The sequence below is a fragment of the Chlamydotis macqueenii genome, chromosome Z (genome assembly GCF_036417535.1).
Source record: "Chlamydotis macqueenii isolate bChlMac1 chromosome Z, bChlMac1.mat, whole genome shotgun sequence".
Classification (NCBI taxonomy): Eukaryota; Metazoa; Chordata; class Aves; order Otidiformes; family Otididae; genus Chlamydotis; species Chlamydotis macqueenii.
Window position 1 is genome coordinate 39004458 of NC_141593.1, and position 23019 is coordinate 39027476.

General features: G+C 37.7%; 1 protein-coding gene across 1 annotated transcript in view; it reads right to left on the reverse strand.

The window, feature by feature from the left end:
• PRUNE2 (prune homolog 2 with BCH domain) overlaps positions 1–23019 on the reverse strand; it is a 107461-nt gene that overhangs the window by 48960 nt on the left and 35482 nt on the right. Inside the window, exons 9-10 of the mRNA XM_086771346.1 lie at positions 7502–7660; positions 50–6566 (exon numbers count right to left, since the gene is read on the reverse strand). Coding sequence (XP_086627472.1) covers positions 50–6566; positions 7502–7660 — 6676 coding nt within the window. The remainder of the gene's footprint in view (positions 1–49; positions 6567–7501; positions 7661–23019) is intronic.

Sequence of the window (23019 nt, forward strand, 5' to 3'; positions counted from 1 at the left end):
TTTTTTTTCTTTGTCCTATGAACTTCCTCTGGAAAGCAGGTTTTCTTACCATCAGGTGATGTTTTATCTCCACCTGGCGGTGAGTCGACATCAGTTGTTTCTGCTTCAGATTTTCCTATCGAAATCTCAGAAGCTCTTACAGTTACTTCAGACACAGAGAGTGAAGGTATTGATGTGTGATTTTCGTGAAGGCACTCTGTGGATGTGTCAGACACCTGATCTTTAATGCTGCTGTCTTTGGTCATTAGGATGACTTCTACACCTTCCGAAGGAGTTGGCAGTGGTAAAGGTTTTTCCAAAGAAACACTGTCACAAAACAGCTGCTGTAACAAGAGCTCATCCTTTGCACAGTCTCTGCTGCCAGAGGATTCAGCATCAAAAGACACATAGGATGGTGGAGTAGGCACCACTGGTGATTGCTCACTGGGCATTTCCTTGTACACAGGACCATAATTTTCAATTACATCTTCTGATTCTTTCGCTACGTCATCAAACAGTTGATTTTCTGAATCAGATTCACAGCCTTCATTACCACTAGGCTGAAAGGATTTGGGAAAGAATATCTGTTTATGCTCCGATTCCCCTTCTGCTGCTTCACTGCCTACTACTGCCAGTATGTTCATTCCACCACGTGTACTTCCCAGGACATCAGTCACTGATGTGCTCCTGATGTTATGTTCTACTCCCATCTCAGATTCATCCATACGTTCTTCTGACATGTCTAGCTCATTACCAGTTATTGCTGAATGGTCAATATCGCAATATTTTCCAACTTCAGCCAAGGCACTAGTTTCTTTTAAGTTTTGTTCTGCTCTATCAGGTAGAGTGAAATCCACGGGAACCAAATGTGTTTGGGAGGTTGCCATTTGCGCTGTATCAGTTGGTGTTCCTTGATGTCTCGCAAGAGTAAAACTTTCATGGGATGCGTCTTTCAGATCTAAGGATGTCACTTCTAAAACTTCTTTGGTAATTTCAGCCAACCCAGCTGGGTCAGTAACAAATTTATTTTCTAGACCATGCTCTTCCAAAACTGCAAATTCAGGAGGATTCTGAGTATTAGAAGAGATTAGCTGATAGGACTCATTGGTCTTTGCCTGATCATAGTCCTGGGGGCTACCACTTTCAGACTTTGTCTCTACATTCTGAATTACTAACTGGGACTTTGAATCAAAATCTGCCTCTTTACTCATATGTGACCATGAGGAAATTGGCTGACTGTCTTCTGGCTCCATCCCTGTCTGAGAAGATGGGATAGAGGCATGCTCAGCTTCATACTCCTGGCACACGTCAGGACTGCTTGATGCCTCTGAACTATTGTCTTGGTCACAGTGACGTAATATATCAGGATTTTTACCGTCTGATTTCAAAGTGACAATCTGCTCAGCATTAGTCCACAGGTCAGGCTCCACTGAAAACGGCTGATTACTTTCTTGTGTGTTATCCTGCAAAATATCTGGGATAAGTGCAGTTTGGGAAACTAATAAACTCCACCCTGGACTTGACTTCTCTGTCATTTCGAAAGATAAGTCTTCTACAGTGAAAGCCCCTGGTAGGGAATTGTGCACTTCTAATCTTTCACAAGTGTCCTGCTGTTGTTCCTGAGGAAGGAGACTTGCATTTCCCTCATTGTCTTTTGGTAGATCCAGTACAGTGATGTCTTGAACTGATGTATTTGGCATATCTTGTTCCTCATCTGAAAAATGATTCTGTGGAGTCAGTTGATTTTTCTCATTTGCAGGAAACAACTGCTCTTTCAAGACCATTTCTTCTTTATCTAGCATGAAAGGATCAAATTGTTTGAACTGCACAGTGTCTTGATTTACTGGACTACCAGGAATATTCATAGGATGTACCAGCCTTTCATTTTCTTTTTCGTCACAGTACAGGGAGAGAGGCTGATTTCCATCCTTACTTGCATTTGTGAAATGTGCTTCTGTTAGTTCTTCATCCTGTGAAGGTGATCTCCAGGAGTCCTCCTTAGTATTTGTTAACTGGTTTGTTGCAGACTGACTTGAAACAGAACACTGATCTTCCACTTGCTTTTCTTCAGAAGGCTGTGAATTCCACAAACCATATTCTCCCACTGCGGATTTTTGATCAGTTCTTAAATCAGCTTCCAAAGACATACTCCACATACCTGCAGCTTTTGAAGAATACTCTTCTTTATCATCAACAGCAAAAGTCGGTGTACTATCTTCATTCATTTGATACAAATATGAGTCTTCTCTGATACCTGTTTTTTCACTGAAAATACTAACTTGAGCTTTCTTCTGAAGTGTTTCATAGTGACCTAAATATTCAGAAGTCTCATTATGCTCCATTATAGTCAAATTCTCTTGCAGTACTTTCCCAGCTTTAACTGTTTCAGTATTTTCACTGAAGATGCCTACCTCGACCTCCTCTCCCACCTTAGTTTTTGCACCAGAATTGTCTTCATTTGCTTCAGGACTTGTTGTATTGGATTGATCATAATCCTCTCCAATTTCAGATGCTTTATGCTGTTTATGTTCATACGTGGAATCTTTAGGAATCACTTCTAGATATGCCTCTGAATTCTCTGAATCCTCATTTATGTCAGGACTTGATGAAGAAGATACAGTATCGTCATCTACATGTGCATTCCAAAAATCTAAACTTTTAGGAACTTTGTTCTGTTCAGTACTTATTTCAAATCCTTCTCCACATTCATTCCCAAATTCATTAATTTTACAAGCATCTTGAAGATTTTTATTATTTTTAATATCCCACAGATCCCTATTTTTGTGATGACTGGCAACTGGAAGGTCTCCCCACACATTCACAGATGCATCACTTAAATCAGGACTTGTTCCACTTGAGTGCGCATAATCATTTATTGAATCACTCCACACAGTATCTTCCTCCAAATAACTTTTGATCTGTATATCCTTTGAAATGCTACTTGTGGTGTTTGCCATTTCAAGGACTTCACTTGCATCAGGACTTGTTCCAGGAGATTGCAAATCTTCACATGGCTGAGAATTCCAGGCAGTTTGGGGAAAACTGTCAGTAAGCATTACACGTGGCTCTCCACAAAGACTGTTAGCAGATTCTAAATTTTCAGAGTTTTCACTTCTCCCAGAATCTATTTCATGTGAAAATGAATTTTCCACCACAGACATATCTGTAATGTCAGGAATGCTGACATATTCAGAAGAAAGACTCTTCTTAAATTCATCTATGAAAGACTTTTCATGAGTCCTGCTCAGTTCTGAGATATTTTTGAAAGACACTAACTCAGAATTACACATGTCTAGAGGGTTAGGAACCAGTTCATGTAAGCCCTCTTTCACTTCTTCCAGCATTTCTTGTGGTTCATTCATGAAAGGAATTGATGTGGCTAGGTGACAACCACTCTTTACAGAGTCATTCCAGATGCCAGAGCTTCTGGGCATTTTAGAAGAACTATTTTCAGTATTATCACTACCCTTATCAGAACTTTCAGAGACACTTTCTATCTCAGGACTTGTTGCATCCTCTATCACTGTAGTCTCCTTTTCAGCTTTCTCAGAAAGCAGCTGTGATGTTTCACTATAATTGTAATTCTGCGGTCTGGAGTCATCAAAAGATTCATAATTTCTGCTGTCCTCAGAAGCACTTGAAGAAGATTCTACATTATCCTGTGACAAGTCTTTCCTCTCCTCCTGATTAACTGGATTACTTTGATTGGAAAATGGCTCATTCTCTGTGACTAATGCTTCCAAACTAACACTATTCCTCATTTTTTCTGGGGAGCTGGGAACTTCAGTTGTTGACCTGTTTTCTTCCAAATCTGCATTACATGAAGATTCACTGTCCTCTTGCACCGGTTTATTACAAATGTCACCAATCATTTGCTGTCCACTTGTCTCATCTGTTCTCTTAAGTTCCTTTTTTTCTTCCTGAGAGATGACAATGGCATTGTCCCAGGCTTCCTCACAACCCTGCTCAGCCTGTAAACTCCATGAGTTCAGCTGCTGGGCTGAATCCTGACTCTCCAGCTTCTCATCAACATCAGCAGTGTTTTGTGCTGCCTTCTTGCTAAGTTCCTCACTCCCTAAGTCACATATTTTCAGATCAAAATCATTACCAGTGTCTGAAGTTGGTGTAGATGTGTCTGTGTCTTCTACAGGAACGCTGCTCACTGTTTCTACACTTTCAGCTGCAGTCTGTCTAGTATTTAATTCATTCTGTGGTGGTGATAAGTCATTCACTGTTTGCTTGTACACTGGTGTTATTCTTCCGTTTTCAGATGCAGAAAAACTACTTTCACTGGTATCTTTCTCATTTGAAAAACATTGATTAGGTGTTTTTTCTGAATTAAGGAAAGGTTTAACAGAGGGAGAAAGAGCAGTAATTTCAGAATTTATTTTTTGTAACTGGGTGACATTATTTAGGGGAGTGTTCCAGATGTCTGTGTTTCCACCACTTGAAAAAGGCATCTTTCTAGGAGATAATGGTTCCTTATTTGCTTTCTCAAGTACTTTTGGCTCAGCCAAATTTGTGTTTATCAATTTATCAATAACTGTTTCTTCATTAAAATATTTGTCCTCATTTTCTCTTTCATCTTCCACATATGTAGGTGATACGTATGAATCAGATGTTGAATAATTAGTGTCTGGTGGAGAAACAACTAAATCTTCACCTATGTTTGATGAGCTAAGATTTGAGTGTTTATATAAGAAGGTATCCTCCCATGGTACCACTACTTCTGTTACTTCTTTCCTGATGTTTTTATCATACATATTCCAGGTCTCTATATTTTCAAATGGTTTTGGTCTATGTTTAAGGTCACCAAATACAGTTTCTTCTTCTGTTCGCGGCTTGGAATTGTTTTGCATATTGTTGAAAATAGAATTTGTATTTTCAGATTTTCCGTATTCTTCTATTGAATAATATCCTTCCTTATCCCAGGCTTCTGGAGAAACCTGGATAGGTGGATTTTCAGTCTCATTGTCTGCTGTGATTTCTGAAGAATCTGATAAACTAGTTTTTGATACGACCCATTCCTCAGAAATATTCACTGATTTCTTTTGTCTATCCAGTCTGGGCATCTTCCATACATTTTCTGAGGATCTAGCAATATCTTCTGCATCAAACTTAGTCCAGACTTCATAAGAGTCTCCAGCTAGCTGACTGCCTTTCCCTTCACCACTACACCATGCATCTGATACCATAGTTGTCGGCTGACTGACCTTCCACAGGTCAGTAAAGCTCTCCGGCTCATGCTTTGTCTCCTGTAAAGAAGCAGTTTGCAAATGTGAATGTTCGCTGTTTTTCTCTTGATTCTCATGGTCCCAGTTAGCATGTTTAAACTGATTATCCCACAGACCTCCTCTCATGTATTCCATTTGCTTTGGCTCTTTTTGGAGGAATACAGAATCTGAGGCTCTTCTATCAGTATGTTCTCGTAGCAAGGGACTTTCTTTACAATCTTTCCATAAGACAGGGCTCTGAAATACAGATTCCTGCTCACTTGAACTCCATGTATCAGCATTTCTGGACTCTATATCAAAGCCATCCAACCAGCTCCCATATCTAACACGAGACTGAGAGTAATTTGTGCCATCTATTTCATTAATTTTTTTAATGACATCTTGTGGGAAAAATAAAGGCTGCCCATTATCTAAAGGTGAAGTTTCTACAAGACTGTTCATAGGAGTTGGTGGAATTCTTGAATCAGCAGATTTCACCATTTCTGGTGAAGAAGAATCACCTTCAACTAAATCGATCAAACTTGAAGTCTTCTCATATATTTCTCCTGGATTGTCATCAAATTCAGCTAAATTGTCTTCATCATTTGTTGTCATAAGTAAGTCAGATGAGTAATCTGCTGTATCATTTTCTAATAGGTTTGCCTCATCAAGTTCCTTCTGGATGGTGAGTTGTTGTCCTTCTGATGAATCGCTATTAAGGAAATAGTCATCTGCTGGGGAACAATCAACAGAACGAGAAGATGACTCGGATGGAGCTGTAACCACGGGTGCTAGATCAAAATTGAAAAGATCAAAGTTATCACTATTGTCTCTAGATTGAGGTTTTTGTTCTTCAGCTATTGCTCCTTCAGGAATAGGGCTATAGGAATCAAAGCCAGGCAGAAGACTGTGATGGGAAGCAGCACCTTCTGCAACAGGGCTATCATCACTAAGGAAAACAGAACTCTCCTTGGAAGATCGGCTGCTTCTAATGGTAGCCAATCCACTGTCTGGACTCACAAGATCTACATTAACATCAACGTGAGCTTGCATAGATCCATTTAGATCTTGAGGATTTTCTATAAAATTGGCAGAACTGGGCTGTGGTTCTACATCAGAACCATACAACTCCATAATACCAGAAGATCCTTGTGAAAGTGGAGCACTTCCAGCTACAGCTTCAGTAGAAGAAGTTCTGCTGTTAGATACCATTTCTGGTTGCCTTCTATTTATAACTTCCTTAATTAGAAGAAAAACTTGATCGCAGGTCACTGAAGAATTTTCTTGATGATAAATTAGAATTTGGTCACATCCACATTCAAGAGGATCCAGCTCCAAACAAGGATTCTGACATTCTTCTAATTCACAGCAAATCTGTTGAAAAATAGGATGTTACAAAATCCATTGCAATCATGGGCATAAGGGCACATACTGACCACCTCACCATGTAACACAGCCATATCTATCTGTTCCCATGAATATGTTTCTTGGCCACTTTACTGTAACAGTCTTATTACAATCTCTGAATAGCCAAAGTATTAAAATAGATCCATACAAAATATGTGTTGCATGATCGGTCAGAATATATACTTGAAATTATGCCATTTGACTTTCAAGTTCACTTTTCATTAGTAAAAGAAAATCCAAACAAATGTTTAGTTGTTGCCTGAAGAAATCTCAGTAAAATATGTAAGGATACATGAGAAAAGTATTTCTAGAATGGGATAATTTGATTTATAAAATAAATATATTTAAATTGACCTTGAAAGCAATAGTTCCCACTGAGGTTATTTTGTCCATTTAGGGACAAATACAGTAAAACAAAATGGACAGAGCCTGGCTTTGGACAAATGAACATCCTAGTAATAATCTGGCTTCCTTTAAGAGCTTAAATTTTTTAGCGATAACATACACATAGACAAGTTCCGTTCATTACCATTTACAATGTGTTTGCTTGTTGCTCACTGCCAGAGACTCACTTGTGTAGATCACAACATGAAATCAAGCCAAAACTAGTAAAAAAAAAATCCCATTCTGTTTTAGCTAAATTGAAAAATCTTGTCTCTTTCTGTATTTGTTGTAACCATACACTCTTCCTATTAGGCTGGTCTGAAACAATCATAATTACAACAGTCTTTCATTTTGCATCATATAAATAAAGCAGTCATTCCAAACAGCTGCTTGGTTGCCAGCCAACTCTTAGTACTTTCTGACCTCACTTAATTATTCAACACCTTAGTATACGCTACTTTAAAAAAACACTTTTTTTGCAGAAAAGACATTATTGGATTATTTTTCCAGGTACTTACTTGATTGCCTAGCTCTAAGTTTTCCGAGTAGACTGCTATTTGTCGTTTTGTTTGCTTCGCATCGGACAAACAGTTGGCCAAAACGACAAGGACATCAAACCCATATTTATCCACAAATGCTTTCAGATCACCAATGAGACTCCTGTGTAACATGCAGTCCTGAAATATATTAAGAAATTAAAAGAGATGTCAGCATCTTTTCTTTGCTTTTCCCATTCAAATCTGTAGTGAAAATAGCCAGAAACGTTAATAAAGCATCAGTGTCTGTAAATGGCAACAGAATTCCATTCCATTTGTCAAAACAGCTATATGTTTAAAAAGTCAAGAACCACTCTCGCAGCACAGTAACAGATTTGTCTTTCTGCAGAATGCTAAAATACTAAATGTAGGTTTTGCCTTCTTGAAACAGGATTTGCTGCTGAAACAGGATTCTTACTTGTTCCTGCTATTTGCTTTCAGAAGGTTGCTTAAAAGTATCGGGCTACTGCTATTTCTCAAATAAAAACCCCTTTTTTTTTGCCAGGAAAATTTTAAAAAAATATAAAATTTGTCATGTCAGTATTTAATGTAAAATGAAACATGTTAAAATAATAGTACTGAGGTGCAAAGTCAGTAAGAGTTAATTGTATGTGCTAACTTAATTTTGTAGCCCTTTCTATGTATCCATTATGATGTTAGATGACTCTATACAATTTTACTATGGATTATTCTTTTAGATTCCTGTATTGTTGCTCTTTGAATTCTGTGCTCTTTGAATTCTTCTAAACAATAACCCCCAGGAATAAGGACAGAGTAAAGCAAACTAGTTTTAAAATCTCTTTGTGTAGAAGAAAAATAGTTATTTTCACACACACCTTACACAAAATAGACAGAAGGTAAACCCTGCATTTGTCATGTAGTTGGACTAGCCCCAGTGTTGAATTATCCAGATTTTGCAACACAAACCATACATCCCTCTTTCTCATTCGGGGACATAATCCCCAAAGTATAAATGTCTCTCTTCAGTCCTCAGTTCTGTTCACTGCCAGTGAACAAAGTCTTAGAAGTTTTATTTTCTCCTTTACATTTCTGCTATTTGTATTTGAGATAATTTTTGTCACCTTCTAGCTAATAGTTCTCCTGATGCTGCCAAGCTACACTGGCCCTGAATAAACAGCAGTTCATCATGAACACAACACAACTGTATATGCAGATTGGCATGTTATTCCCCTGCATCTGTCTCCTACCTGATAAATTACTGTTTTGGTTACATATATACAAATACTATTTATTAATCTACTCAAATGTGTCCACAAAATGTGTCTCCCTCCTTCTAAGTTAAATTCAAAACAAAAAAAACCACCTTGTTTGTCAAATGCTTTGGAAGTAGATTATTTTCTGAGATTAGAGATGAAGTTCCACTTCGATGTCTGCACAGCAGCTAAAAATGAGTTTTATGTGAAATTCACACAGATTAATGCACAAACAAAAGTCAGCTGTCAGTTTATTGGTGGACATTCAGATATGAAATCTGAATAGGGGGTTATGGTGAGGAACTACGGAAAATAAGGTTCAACATCAAATAAGGACCAGTCAAAGATGTTTTATGGCTGTATATAAAATAAATAAATGATCATTTTAAAAAATGTCCAGCTTCAGGCCTCATGATCTTTCATCTTCTACGCTGCTTGTATCAGCTGAAAATGCAAGGAATTAGAAATTTTCTGTTAAAATCACATGACTGAATTGGAAGCCTCATGAAATGACATTGACTGAGATAGTATCTGCCGTCATCTCAGCCCGCATTCAGTACTCACAAAGTGGTAGGCTGGAGAGTGCCAAAAAATCCCACTTTCTGCAGTATTTTGAGGGAAGTACCTCTTACCCTGCATACATGGCAGGGAAAATGCCCCTGTCACCATCACGGCCAACTAGAGAGTCAATTATGTGCACGCAGGGCGATCAGAGGTATATTTCTAGAGTTTAAAGCCAAGGATCATGAGGGCATCATAGACCAAGACTATGAATAGAACAGAATAAGATACAACGTTCACATGCTAGCAGCTATACATGGGAGGGAATGGTTACCACAACAAGGTAAATGCACAGCAAGCATCAAATGCCAGACAATGGAAGGTTGGTTCTACCAGTTAGAGCACAAACTAAAGATGTAGATGGGAAGAGCAAAGTCCCTGAAAGTGCTAAAATATGAATTTGCCTTGTGCCTTGTTTTTTTGCTAACTTACGTCATACAATCAAGAGCAACACTGAGGAATTGGTACAGCAGCAGGTGATCCCGTAGCCTGCTGCAGTAACCAGGGAAGCTGCCCAGTATGTATCCCTGATGGAGCAACTGGAACAGAGAGCTTCACACTGGGCCACGTTAACATAAACAATAATGCGTCTGTACTACCTATGTAATTATCTGATCCAGCTACTTGAGGTTCTCTCCATTTCTTCCATGCACTCAGACTTTTCAGAGTGTGTATTTTTTCTTCCTGAGGTTCTTAGCATGTTGATGACTGAGAGAAGCAGCCAGATGAACTCTTGGCAGGCGACCTGTCCCTCTCCATTGGATTCAAGTTGCAGAAGGAGATAAGTTATGTTCTACACGTTTTTTCCTCTGTGCTTCACATCCAGCTTGGCCTTTGGGCTCTCTTGTGCTACACATATCCCTCAGATGCAGAATAAACTTTGCCAGCTAACTGTAGCAGAGAAGCCTGCAGGCAGCATCCACTTGGTACTACCAATTACGTCACCTGTGCGTTCTTGCCTTCATCTAAACATGCAACAAGTCCTCATACAAACATCCTTTCTCTTTCACAGCAGAAATGGCAAATGGAGTTGTAAGAAAATCCTGTAATAGCTAAAATGACCAAAAAGTGGAAATTCCTTCCAGAAACAGGTTGTAACCAGCATGCTGTGCATGGATTGCAGGCTTATTCTGTGCTACGCTCCTCAGGTTTCCCACCACCTAATGGGATGTAATATTATCTACAGTGTTTTCTCCTTATAATGTTAGCTCTAATAAACAGAATTTTAAAAGAGATCTTACAGAATCTGCATGCCTTTCTTACTGGGATCAGCACCTCTTGGTGCAAAACACTGTCAACTGATGACAGACTGTTTAGAGCAGTGTAGGAATGGGTTTAGGTGTGCCAGCACCATACACCACATTGAAAGAAAGTATCTTTAAAGAAAATATGCACATTATTTGAGGATTTGAAAGTGCAAGAGGGCAAGAGATGTTTTACAGTGACATCCAAACAACCATAACATTGAGGAAGTCATTAAGGCATGTCAGAACACAGCCCAAGTCAAGCAAAATGATGCTGATCACATCCTATTTATTACTTTACCTTGTAGCCTGTCAAATGAGAAAACTTTTCAACAAAAACATTATTATTCAGCACAGTATAAAACCCAAAACACCATCCATTCTGTGCCATGAGGAATAAGACACAAGCTTCTCACATTACTACTACTAAGCAACAATTAATATTCAAATAATATCTGACACCTTGACTTACCGAATTTTCTCCATAAACAATCATTTTAATAATCTACAAAAAATGTTTCTTCTAAGTTGTTATTTCACTAAGTGCATTCAGAAATGAAACACAATGCAAACAGACCTCATTAAAAGAATAAGTCAAAGAGTAAATTCGCTGAAAAATGCTGTTGACCAAACTATTGAATAAAAGCAAGATGAGATTATATGTCTTATAGCATCATGACTCTATCCCATATTTTTTTTATCAATCGGACTATTAATCAAAACATAAAATTCATTATTAATTTTAAGATAAGCAAAGGTAATTTTATTAATGTTAATAAATATTATTAATTAAAGGAATCGATTTTTTTCTAAAGCTTAGTTGAATTCCACCCCCCTCCAAAACATCCATAAAGTCTACTCTTTAAACTAATACCAGCCACACAATTCAGATACTCCCTTCACAAACATTCAAACATTCAAATAAACAGAGACAGTTGCAAACAAGAAACTCTTAAAAATTACCAAGGACTATACACTGAAAGACTTGGTAGGCATACGGACTCTTCCAGAAATTTGCTAACCCAAGTAAAGAACCAGAATGTTGCATGTATTGTAAATGCTAACAGAAATGAAAACATTTCCTTCAGAAATGAAAAAATTGCTAATCATTTCAACAGTTAGGCTGCTACATCCCAAATTCGTTACAAGCACAGTAAAACATGCTGTTGATGAATTAGCATAGCAGGAAATAGACTGAGATATAGCCACACCATGACAAAGGTCAGTCAGCTATTCATTCTAATGCTACTTTTCCTTACTTTATTAGCATGTGCTGGTTTAAATCTTAATTAATATTTGCATAGTGTAGAGCAGGTAAACAGCATATGCAAGCATTATTAGTTGTTGTAATGCCCTCTAAATAACCTATAACATAAAAAAGGACTGTAATATATTCAAATGTAATATACTTCAAATAAATAGAATCCAGTAGTAAATATATTTTGTAAACACTGTTAAATATGCAAATGCCTAGTTAACAGCAATACGGATACTGGAGAAACTTAGTGTCCTAGCATTTGTAATAAAATTGTGCTTTTTTTTTTTGTCTAATGCATATAAATAGTTCCTACAGTGCTACAACACAACAATATGGTGAACATTCTGAAATGACTATTTTTTTATTATTTGAGTAAACAGAATGAAAAAGTTTAAGAAATCCACAGACTTTTGAAGCATTTTTGAATGTGACTTGTTCAGTTATTGTGTATTTCTGTTGAGAAACACCATTTTACTTAGGCTGTAGTTGTGAAACTTCTTTCTTTGAAACTCAATTTTCTTACAGGAATCTATTTTTCAATTGAATAGTTATCATGAGTACAAACATGGATGATCCTTCAAAAGAAGCAAAATCTCCAAGAAATATCCAAAGAAAATTTGTAACTTCTCTAGCAACACTGATTCATGAAGCCAATAGCCAATTACCCAAGTGATCACTGCAAATGTACATTACACACACTTCTGATTCTTCTAAGCTAACTGTGTAAATATTAACCTGACTAAATTAAGAACAAACTGCCTCTTTTGTTCTTCACACTCCTCACATGGAGAGCACAATATGGCTTTTGTCAGAGGTGCTCCATCATTTTGGCTCAAGGAAACTGTCAGTACAGTTTGGGATTCGTTATTCATGGGCAGATACCCTGATGGGTCTAATGAAGCCTTTCTGCTGACAACTCATTTGCTAAAAATACCCAACCATCACAAAATATAAATGAGCAATATCACTGTATCCCATTACAATTTTCACAAAGCAATTATCACAATACAGAAGTCGATACATACTGCTTCACAAGGTGTTCTCTTAATATGTCATGGTCAGTACTTCTCTTCCAGTTTATTTCTGTGTGATCACTGATAAAACTTTGTGACATACTTAAATTACAATATAATAGGGTAAACACCAATGTTATAGCACACACGCAGAGCTAACAGTCTGTGTGCCATTTGCTGTAAATCCAGCTAATTACTAGAAGCCTCCTCCTTTAAAAAAAAAAAAAAGAAAGAAAAAAAAAGGAAAAAAAAGGACAGAATTTTTGGTAAGTTTTCAGGTAAGGTCACTAAAAGGCAAAAAAGCAGTATGAACAGTACAGTGTTTATAAGATTCTAGAAACATGGACAAATATGTCCACTATTTTACCTCTTTTTTGTATCAACACCACTGGTGAAAATGCTCTAAACAAAATTTACCATCTTTTCTGTAAGGAAAGATTGCATTTTTCTGTAGTGCATTTCAGTCTACCAAATAGCAGCTCTGCTACTTGGAAATACATATTAAATCCTACACCAAAAAGCAGGAGAATGGGCACCTGAGAGCTTGTGCTACCCTGCTATACAGAGACCCCAGTCATACCGAGTTTAACTGAGCAGGAAATTTAAACAGGAAATTCTACAGCATGGAGAAACACTGCGTCTAGAACGAAGTGATGAATGCCTGTTTAGCACTGATCTCACTCCCCTTACTACAGGTTTTTATAGTCTATAATTTTCATTAAATGTAGAATAACTAAAAAAAAAAAAAGCTAAGAAGAAAGAAGGATTGATCTACAATAAAATTAATTACTGTACTTTGTTCAATGATGTTGCGTTTAGCCAGTTTCACACTGGAAACAGTCCTTTTCTACTGCACTGGTACATTTTATGACTGTCTTATCAATGATGCACTGTTCAGTAATTGAGATTACAGCTACACAAGTTTTACTTGCACTTGATACAAGTACAAATTCTGTGTATTCAAATCCAGGCTTGTCCATTGTCTCCGTTTAACTAGATCTTATAAGAATGTTCATGTTTTATATGTATTTAGCACAGCACACTATTACAGGAATGACTGGAAAGTCTTGATTCATTCATAAAATGAAAAAGAAAAAAAAGTTGGTTAGGTAAACAGCCAAACTTCAGTTCCATTATTCCACATTTTCAGAGCTGGCTGAACCAGCTTTCAGTTTAGCAGCTGTGCTACAGCATCTCCATGTATCATAAGAGACATGACATCCATGTAACATAAGGATATCATAATAGTCCATTTGGCTGGAATATCTGCCTTTAGCAGCTATCACTGCCACGCACCTGAAGGAACACAATTCCTTACCCACAAGCAAGACAGCCTCCCCTGAGGTGTACAACTAACTGCCTGAAACACAAGACTAAAAAATGCTCCCTGGTGTCAGTGGGGTCTGTGCACGTACACTCAAAGAATGTAACAGATCAGGAGGGATGGAGATGAAGTCCCGCTAAGGCGATGCTGCTACTGCATGAGACAAACATTAAGCGCGTAGCCTAAAGACATGAACAAACACAGGTAATGGTGTGCGTACTGTTGTGGTGTGCACTGGAACAACATGACAATATCGGACAGCTGCAACTGCAAAATCCAGAAGAAAAAAGGTTTTGCAGCAGCACAGAAATCCAAGAAGGGATCCTCATCATCTAATCTAGTCTAGTGAGATAAAAGTGAAAGCTCTTATTTATTTCCTTCTTCAAGAGAAGAAATTCAAAGCACTTGTAATTTCTCTCACTGTTAAATGGCTGTTTTCTGTAATAAGAAAATTGTGACTGATAAAGAGAAAGCTGCCATTTTTCAGCATTTTTTGCAGTTGAAGCATAAGTAGTTTGGAGTTGTTAAAACTACAAAATAGACCTAAACATACAGATATGATTTTCAAATTTAAATGCTTAAATGCCACCTCTCCTTTTTCAAAAGTGTCTTTAAAACTCTGCCTCTGTAAAATAATTAAAGGGACAAACTAGAAAACTTGAAATACTAACTATACAACTTTTGCTGCCAGTAGGGAACTACAGGGAAATGTCCTTGCACTGTGTTAAAATGTACTCCCTCCAGGCCATTCTAAAGGCTGAATATGTACATATTTTTCTGGGGCAAACTGCATAGAAAGGAAAATCTCTTATTTTGAAACCATAGGTATAAGTATTCAAAGTCTAAAAGTAAAGGAATCCAGGCACCTGCTTATGCACCACATTTATAAGCAAATATCACCTGTACAAAATATGCAAAAAAAATTTGCAAAATGAAAAGGAAAAATATCTATACGAAAGTACAGTATCGTATATACAATCTAATGTATTATTTACCTCAGAAACTCAGAGGAGAAAAAGAAACACTATTTTTATGCTGTACTAATCAACAGGCCATGTGGACATAGAATATGATACAGTTTTTTATTCTCCTTTATATTATTCTGCTTTCTGATCCTAGGTTAAGAACTTCCATCTGATTTTTCCATAGCTTGTAAATCAATTTTAAAAACCTGGAAAAGATACAACCTTCCACTTCCGTTACAAGGTTCATTTAATCACGTACAATATTTGATTTCACTGTTGACTGATTAGCAAGTGGTAACAAGCAAAAGGCTGACTTGCCAGAGTGATGAATTAAAACCTAAGAAACATCACAACCACATATATACTGACCAGGAGCTGTCTGTTTTAGCCAGCTGAGTCTCAGGTGTAAGCTTATATGTAATAATTCATACTTTACAAAATAATTCCCATGCAAACATGGTAACGCAAAAGCACATTTCTGGCTGTCAAGAAAATTTCTGCCAAAATTAATCAACCATTCATCCATTCAGGCTCTTTGCATACCCTTTTGTCAAAGAGGGAATACTAAGAGATTTCTTTCCTCTTCCACGCACTCACTGCAATGGTTTGTGGAATCCATCAAGCCTGAGTTGATTTATTGAACTGTCTTTTAGCTCAGCAGTATAACTATAGCAAATGAACTGGTAACTTCTCAAAAAACAGCAGTGATTCAACAATATCTGGTTTATTTAATTTCTTTTAACTTCAGATTAGCAATTCCTTAAAGGGACTGACTCGCATTCTTTAGAAGTTCTATCTGCAATTTTATGCTGGCATGTTTTGTTTCCTTTTTTTTTTTTTTTTTGACATTTTGACATTTGACAATGGCATTTTTCATTTACAATTGCTGCTAGAATCTATCTAAATCTTCACATCTTCTCACTAGCTGGTATGCTTCTATTGCTAGTCAACAGAGCTTTCAAATTTAATCACAACACTGCCATGTACTTTTATGTGAGCCATCTTATTCACTATGTTATGAATACCAAAACATAATTACCTACTTAAAGTCCCCACCTATTTCTTTAATTACATAAACAACTTTGTATACATATTCAACCATTTTTTATTTATCTAATCCCATCACTAGTAATGAGAATTCCTATAAAAAGTAGTTAAGGCACAAAAAACAGAGATATGCCAAGCTGCTTGAAACACTGTTTAAACATGGATTTTATCACTAAGCATCGTCCATTGAACCCCACGGAGCACATTTATCACTCACCAGCTTTGCATTTTTCTTCATAAAGATATATGACCTTTGCCTATTAGATTTCATTAGCAGGGCACCATACAAGGCTCCTCTGCAGATGACAGGATAGAAAGCTAAACAACCTCGCCTGAAGGATTTGTGAGAACAAGCCCATCTTCAATCTTTGTCCCTGGGAGGCACTTCTAACACCTGCCAACCACAGCACTATCATCAGAAAAACATTTAGAGATTTATCTTCAGGCTGGTGATTATAAGAGATAATTTGTTTGGAGTATGGATAAAGTTGGTCTAGCATAAACAAACTACAAGCTCAAATTACACGACGAACCTCATTAACTATTGATTTAACCACTGCAAATCCATGAACAAATGTTGTATCAAAATGCTAATTCTTCCTGAAGATACAAGGGAGGAAAAATAGCAAAATGCCAAGGCAGGATGGTGAGCTATTCTCATGTGCACTTTTAATCCTTGCAACTTAAATTGGAAATGGAGATTTGCTTCATCATAACAATGACAAAAGTATACTATTGCTGTTTTCCATAAACATGTAGCTTTGTCTGGCAAAAAGTACTATCTCTTCAGAATTATTACTGTAGAGTAATGAAATAGTGCTTTCTCTCTTACTTTCAGGAACACTTCTTTGTTTGGAGACAGCAAGACTGGATGTACCATTAAAAATATTTTTAATGTCAAGAAGTTAGTAATATTGTAAATGGATACCATCAGAGGTCTGAAAAATTACATATACATTTGTACCTTCTATATTACACATATCGCACATATCCTCTGTGCCTGTAACAGGAAATATCTTTCTCCTAATCTTTGAAAACTACTTTCACTCAAGCTAATAAATCATCAGTCTTCAGCCAAGAGCATATTTAGAAATAACATAGCTGAGTTAATGTGTCGGTTTTGGATTGTTGCATCAAATTTTAGTAATTGCTGAAGCCTTCTGTTTCGTCTAGCTACCTCTTTTTCTCCCTTTCTAAAGGAGCTGTTTGTTTCCTCTCTTGGTCTTGATTGCAAACCATTTTTCTCAAAAGCTGTACTTCTTCCATTCATTATCTTGACTCCAAAATACTATTTTCTACTACAAGTTTTCTTCCTCCACTGCTGCAAATTCCTGACTTACATTATTTTTTACTTTCCCTATTACCTGTTATGAACTTTCTGATCCCATTTCCAATTTCTCATCCTCCTTCCTATTGCAACTGAATTCTCAGAAAGAACCACTGATGCCACTTTAAGAATTTAGTTTAATAATTTTTTCCTGTTGCCCCAAATCTCTCTAACCGCAAATACAGTTTCCCACTGAGGCAAAATGCTCTTCAAGTCTACCTTTATTATACCTTTATCCTTTGGTTCATAATAAATGCTTTCCTCTAAGCAGCACAGATCCATGGCTTTGAAATGCCCCACTCTAACTGGGGTCTCTCCCTATTAAAACATACAAATAGTAATTATTATCTGTAGGTGTTCATTCTGCAAGCCTAAATGAGTAGGCCTGTTCAGAATCATATGGCCTAGAAGTTAACGGAAAGCCTCTCGCTGACTTCAAAGGATTTGGCACAGGCCACTAATGTACACGTAAGTATTCTCCCAATCAGTTCCCTACACAGACAACACTCAAGCTATTTCTCAGGCACTCAAGTTTAGCAAAATGCCCTTCCAGGAAGCAGAAGTTCTCTGCAAAGTATCTAAAAATTTTCAATTATTTTGATTACATCAGTTTTGCACTGTTCGCTAAATCACTGGCACCTTGCCTGGCCACCCATGCTGCCTTGTCAAAATGGAATAACCCTCATCTGGAACACAAGTGAAGACAAGATAGTGATTAATTTTCCATTCATTCAGTTCATCTCTCTGCTGAGGAAGCCGAACATCTTACTCCAAAAAAAAAGGAGTCAATGTGTTTTCAGTGGAACTGGCTTTAATCTCACCTGCAGTGTACCTGTTTCTGAACTGTAACTAGGAATTGGACAGATATGATCAAATACTGCACACTGAAGTTTGCCATAAAAAAAATCCCAGTCCTCTTAAAAACAGGAGTCGCAATTCAGTTTCTTGTAATTCACTGAAGTTTTCCTAAGGATTCGTCTAATAAGCACTCTCAGTTACGCAAGCAAAATGCCTTCAGCAAGTCATTTGTTAAACAGTCAGTTCCTTCAGAAGAGATAAAAGGAGTCATTATCAACACAAGCAAGAACAGGATAAAATAAAGTTCTTTGTAGATTCCTGTCAGGAGACACACACTTGGTTACACCAGGCAGAAGTTCAGCTGTGGCACTGTTTTACATTTACATCAGCTAAGACAGCAGCTTTTACCATTGAGATGGTTCAAATTTCTGAGAACAAAATACTAGCTCTGTGTAAGGCAAATTTTGGATGACACCTGGCACGATCAAGTTCTCCAATATACATGCTTTATTCAGGTTGTACGCTTCAGAAGGTTGTGCTTTGCTCTCTCTCTTGACAGGTAAAAGTGAAAAATAAGCAAGATAGCACCCTGAATCCAATGCCGAGTTAACCCCTCTGAGACACAGGACCACTGCTCTGCTGGCCCTGCCCGGTAAAGCTAGCTGAACAATCATTCGTGCTCAGGGCCCAAGGCAGCTGAAATACATTTAATATGGTTCTAACTGCACTTGATACTTACACGGAACTCTCAGTGTTTAAAAAAAATTATGTCTAAGCGTGTGTAAAAAGAAAAAAAAGAAAGTCTAAATTTTTTTTTGTGCTAAAGGACAGGGATTTTGTTGGGGTTGGCAAACAAAAAAGTTTTAACGTTACAGGAAGAGTGGCATGCAAAATCACTATTTTCCAATCAGCAGCCAGACCAATTAGTTTCCAAAAACTTTTGTTGGTGATGTGCAACCATCATGTTAGGTTGGTACTGCCTCTGAAGCTTAACAGAAGTTTAAAATGGGATTTACCATTGGCAATGGTAAATTGGCAAAGGTAAATCCCTATTGGCAATTCCAGGCTGTGCCCTAGTGACTCCAGCTAGCACAACTGATGCTCTTCATGCCATCACAGCTTTCTTCCAAGCACTTAACTCTTCAGCCAAGCCTAATCTGTCACACACATTGTATAGCAAGACTGTTAATAAAGTAAATAAATGTATTTAAATATAACCTCAATAAATAACAAACTAAAAAATTAACAACAAAATAAATACATAGTAAGTTAACAGTACATTTGAGTTAGCCACAGGCATGCTAGCAACTTTTAAGGCTGTAATGCCTTAAAAACCATTTGTTTACCCTCTGCTTCATGAGTGCAGTCATGCATTGCCACTGAAGCACCTTTCTAAACACAGAAAGGAAAGAAACAAGTGCTTCTACAGCAATGCCAAAGCAAAATTTCATCTAACAAAGCAAGCAGCTGAGTTACTGAATTTTGTACCGCTGTCCATTGACTTCACTGTAGTCTGTTGAAAATCTGAGGTTTCAAAACTAAGGTTTTGAACATAATTATTTAAATCTTGAATTTATGTTGTTTGAGCGTTGAAATAAATGAAGTAGGAACGGAGCAGTAGGGTTGTCAAACTGCTAATGCACTTACAGACAAAAATGTACTTAAAATATATTCAAATCTTATCAAATTTATGGAGCTGAAGTAATTCACAAAGGTAAAAAAAACATGTGCCCAAGCACCTTATTAATTAGGCCCGCAGTTAAGGCTCTCTGTCCTGCTGCCTCATTTTTAGAATGCTCTCACTTCAGCCTCTCTGAAATTGATGTCTTTAAATTCAGGGCCTCATTTATTTTCTGAAAATATTATTAAAAACATTAACATGTAAATGAGAATGCTGGGGCTGCAAATAGCATCCAGTGTTCTTTCAAAACATGAAGAAAATCCATATGGAATGACACGAGGGCTTTACCTCCGCTATACTGTGCATTGCAAAACCATTTATTGCTAACTGCTAGAGAGAAGCATATAGTGGAATGCACAATATATTATCACAACCACACTGTAGGTGATAAGCAATAAAGGCTCTTTTAAGAACTTGCATGTTAAATGGTGTAACTAAATTCTATTAAGACAACATCAGAATAAACAGCAGTATCATAGACCTATAGATCTTCTGATGAAGACACTTGTATCATAATCCTTAACAAAAAGAAAGTTTTAAACCGCAAATCTGGGAAAAAAAAAAAAAGACAGAACGATCCAGAGCTAGAAGGACATAAAGGCACTGACTCTTCTCTCTTTACACTAATGCATGAGCCCTGCTATACCTTCCTCTTACAAAAGGAGCCGATCATGGTTCTGCTATGTGCTGTATATTTCAGCAGAACAACATTCTTACATACAAGGTGTGGTTTACCTCCACCACTGTACTTCCACTTGGAAGGAGAGGAGGAGTGATGAGAGGAAAGAGCAGAAGACACGGCATCCTTTGCCAGCTCTTTTAGCAAAAAGCTGCTTGCAGGTATCAGAGAGGAGGAGGAGGAGGATATGGCAAAGAAACTGAGAACAGGTAGAAGGAAACTGGGGGAAAGACAGCATCCATAAAATTGGCATGTGAGCTTACATCAGAATAATACTTACAAAGAATACGCAGTTATGTTGAGTTCGTTCAATAAAACATTGAAAAACACAAGGTACAGGAAGAAATAGGAAACAAAGTATATACACTGACAAGCATGGTATCATCTGAGTGTGAGCATTACAACAGAAGGGAGCAGACAAGAATTCCTGACTTAAAAAGACGTTTAGATCTGCCCGCTCCCACCACGCTTCAGCCTGCCGTGCCCGGTCACCAGCAGATGGCGCCCTTGCAGCATCCACGGAGGAGCCCCGGGCACCCCGGCCCCCGCCCGCAGGCACAGGCACACCGCACCCCGCGGGCTCCCCTACCTGCTTCTGGAGGGACAGCTCAGGCACCACACTGACACTTGAACTGTTCTTAAAAGAGGGGAGCTTTCACACCGTTCTTGGCACGCAGATTTTTCAAAACCTCATTAGAAGTCTGACTAATTTCGGTAGCAGCATGATCTACAGGCCGCGCCTAACCCCGTGGCAGCTGGTACCCACTGCGGTATCCGGATTTGTGAGCAGGAGGAGAACGACAGTTTGTCATCAATTAGGAAAGCGCACAAACTCTTAGAAAACACTGGAGATTTATTTTGTTGCCTGAAACACGGTTCATAACCTGGAAACCCTTCATCTCTGCAGAGCTGTGTGTTTCTCCCACAGTGATGGAGAAAGCTCTGCAGCTGTTCAGGTTAACGTGCTCCTGTTTGTCCGCTGGCATTTAAATCGGAGGACACACAGCATCCTTCAAAGCTTGATTGGCACGTGGAAGTAAAATGTGTAATCAGTGTTAATCTCCTAGTCTATTACTACCGTCTTTCATAATCTACATATATTTTACAAAATTCTTTAGAAAAAAATGCTGTCAGAGCAAATGATGCATCAAATTCAAACAGGCCATCAAGATTGCTAATGGATTTTAATAGCAGCTATTACAGCATAATGGTATTTTCCCAACAGCTGTTTGTTTATAAAATTTTCAGTTTACAAGACCTTTATGTCCAATCCCAGGAGACATCCCTCAATTCATTTATAATCATTTGGTTCAACCTACTCATAAAGGCTGTCTTATTCACTTTGGGTGTGTTTGTGTATGTGTATAAGACACGAGCAACTACCACAGCAATGAAAATTATGGCAAATCTTACAAGCTAAACTAATTAGTGTGTATCTTCTGACTTTAACAGTGAATAAGTGTCTTACAGGTTTCTTCTCTCTTTCCACTCTTGAATAGCTCATGGCAACCAAGAACCAGCAGCCTGGATTAGAGTCTATTTTATGTCTCAAACTGACACATTATTATTGTTCAGTTCCATGGAGCTACACCTGTTTAAGACTGAAACACAGTGCTAGGGGTCACAAGGCCACTGGGGCAACTCGCCAGCAGACAATGGCACAAGGTGGCCAGCAGAAGTGGTGGAGAACCATTAGAGGATAAAGATCTTGACAGGTTTCCAAAGTTTTATCTGAGCTGGAAGACCTGCCAGAGATAAGAACAAAAAAGTATGACTTTTTCCAGGTTTGGGATTTGTTTTTGTTTTGTGTCGGTTTGTGTTTTTTGAATGTATGATCAAATACTTTTTGATATCTATTATATCCAAAATCATGGAGAAATAAGAAACTAGGACCCTGGCATGCTTTTTCCATTGAGTCACATTCAGAATTGAAATGTACTTAACCAAATGAGGGTTTTAAAAAAAAAAAAAAATTGAGAAGAAAACTAGGAATGGAAGCTAGGCAGAAAATTTGTTAATTTTATTGAATGAGTTTTTTAGACATTGCACATTTGCAAACAGCTGTTTGTCTAGCTTTTTTTCCCGATTCTCAAGCTGCCTATGTAACATGGATTTTTAACTAAGTTAATGCTGAAGTCTGGATAAATGCCTTTCAGTATACGGAGAAATGGCTATGTTTTTTTCAGAAACATCTAGACCGAACTGATTTTGCATCCATGCAAATATCCTGCTAACAACAAACACTGGTGAATTCTTGAGGATGTAAGACAGAAAAATCAGACTTCACTTTAAACGGTGCTCTCTTTAGACAGCAGATGGCTCCAATTTTCCACAGAAGAAAGCTACCACCAAAATTCTCAGCCAAGATTGTCATTTCCACAATACAGGA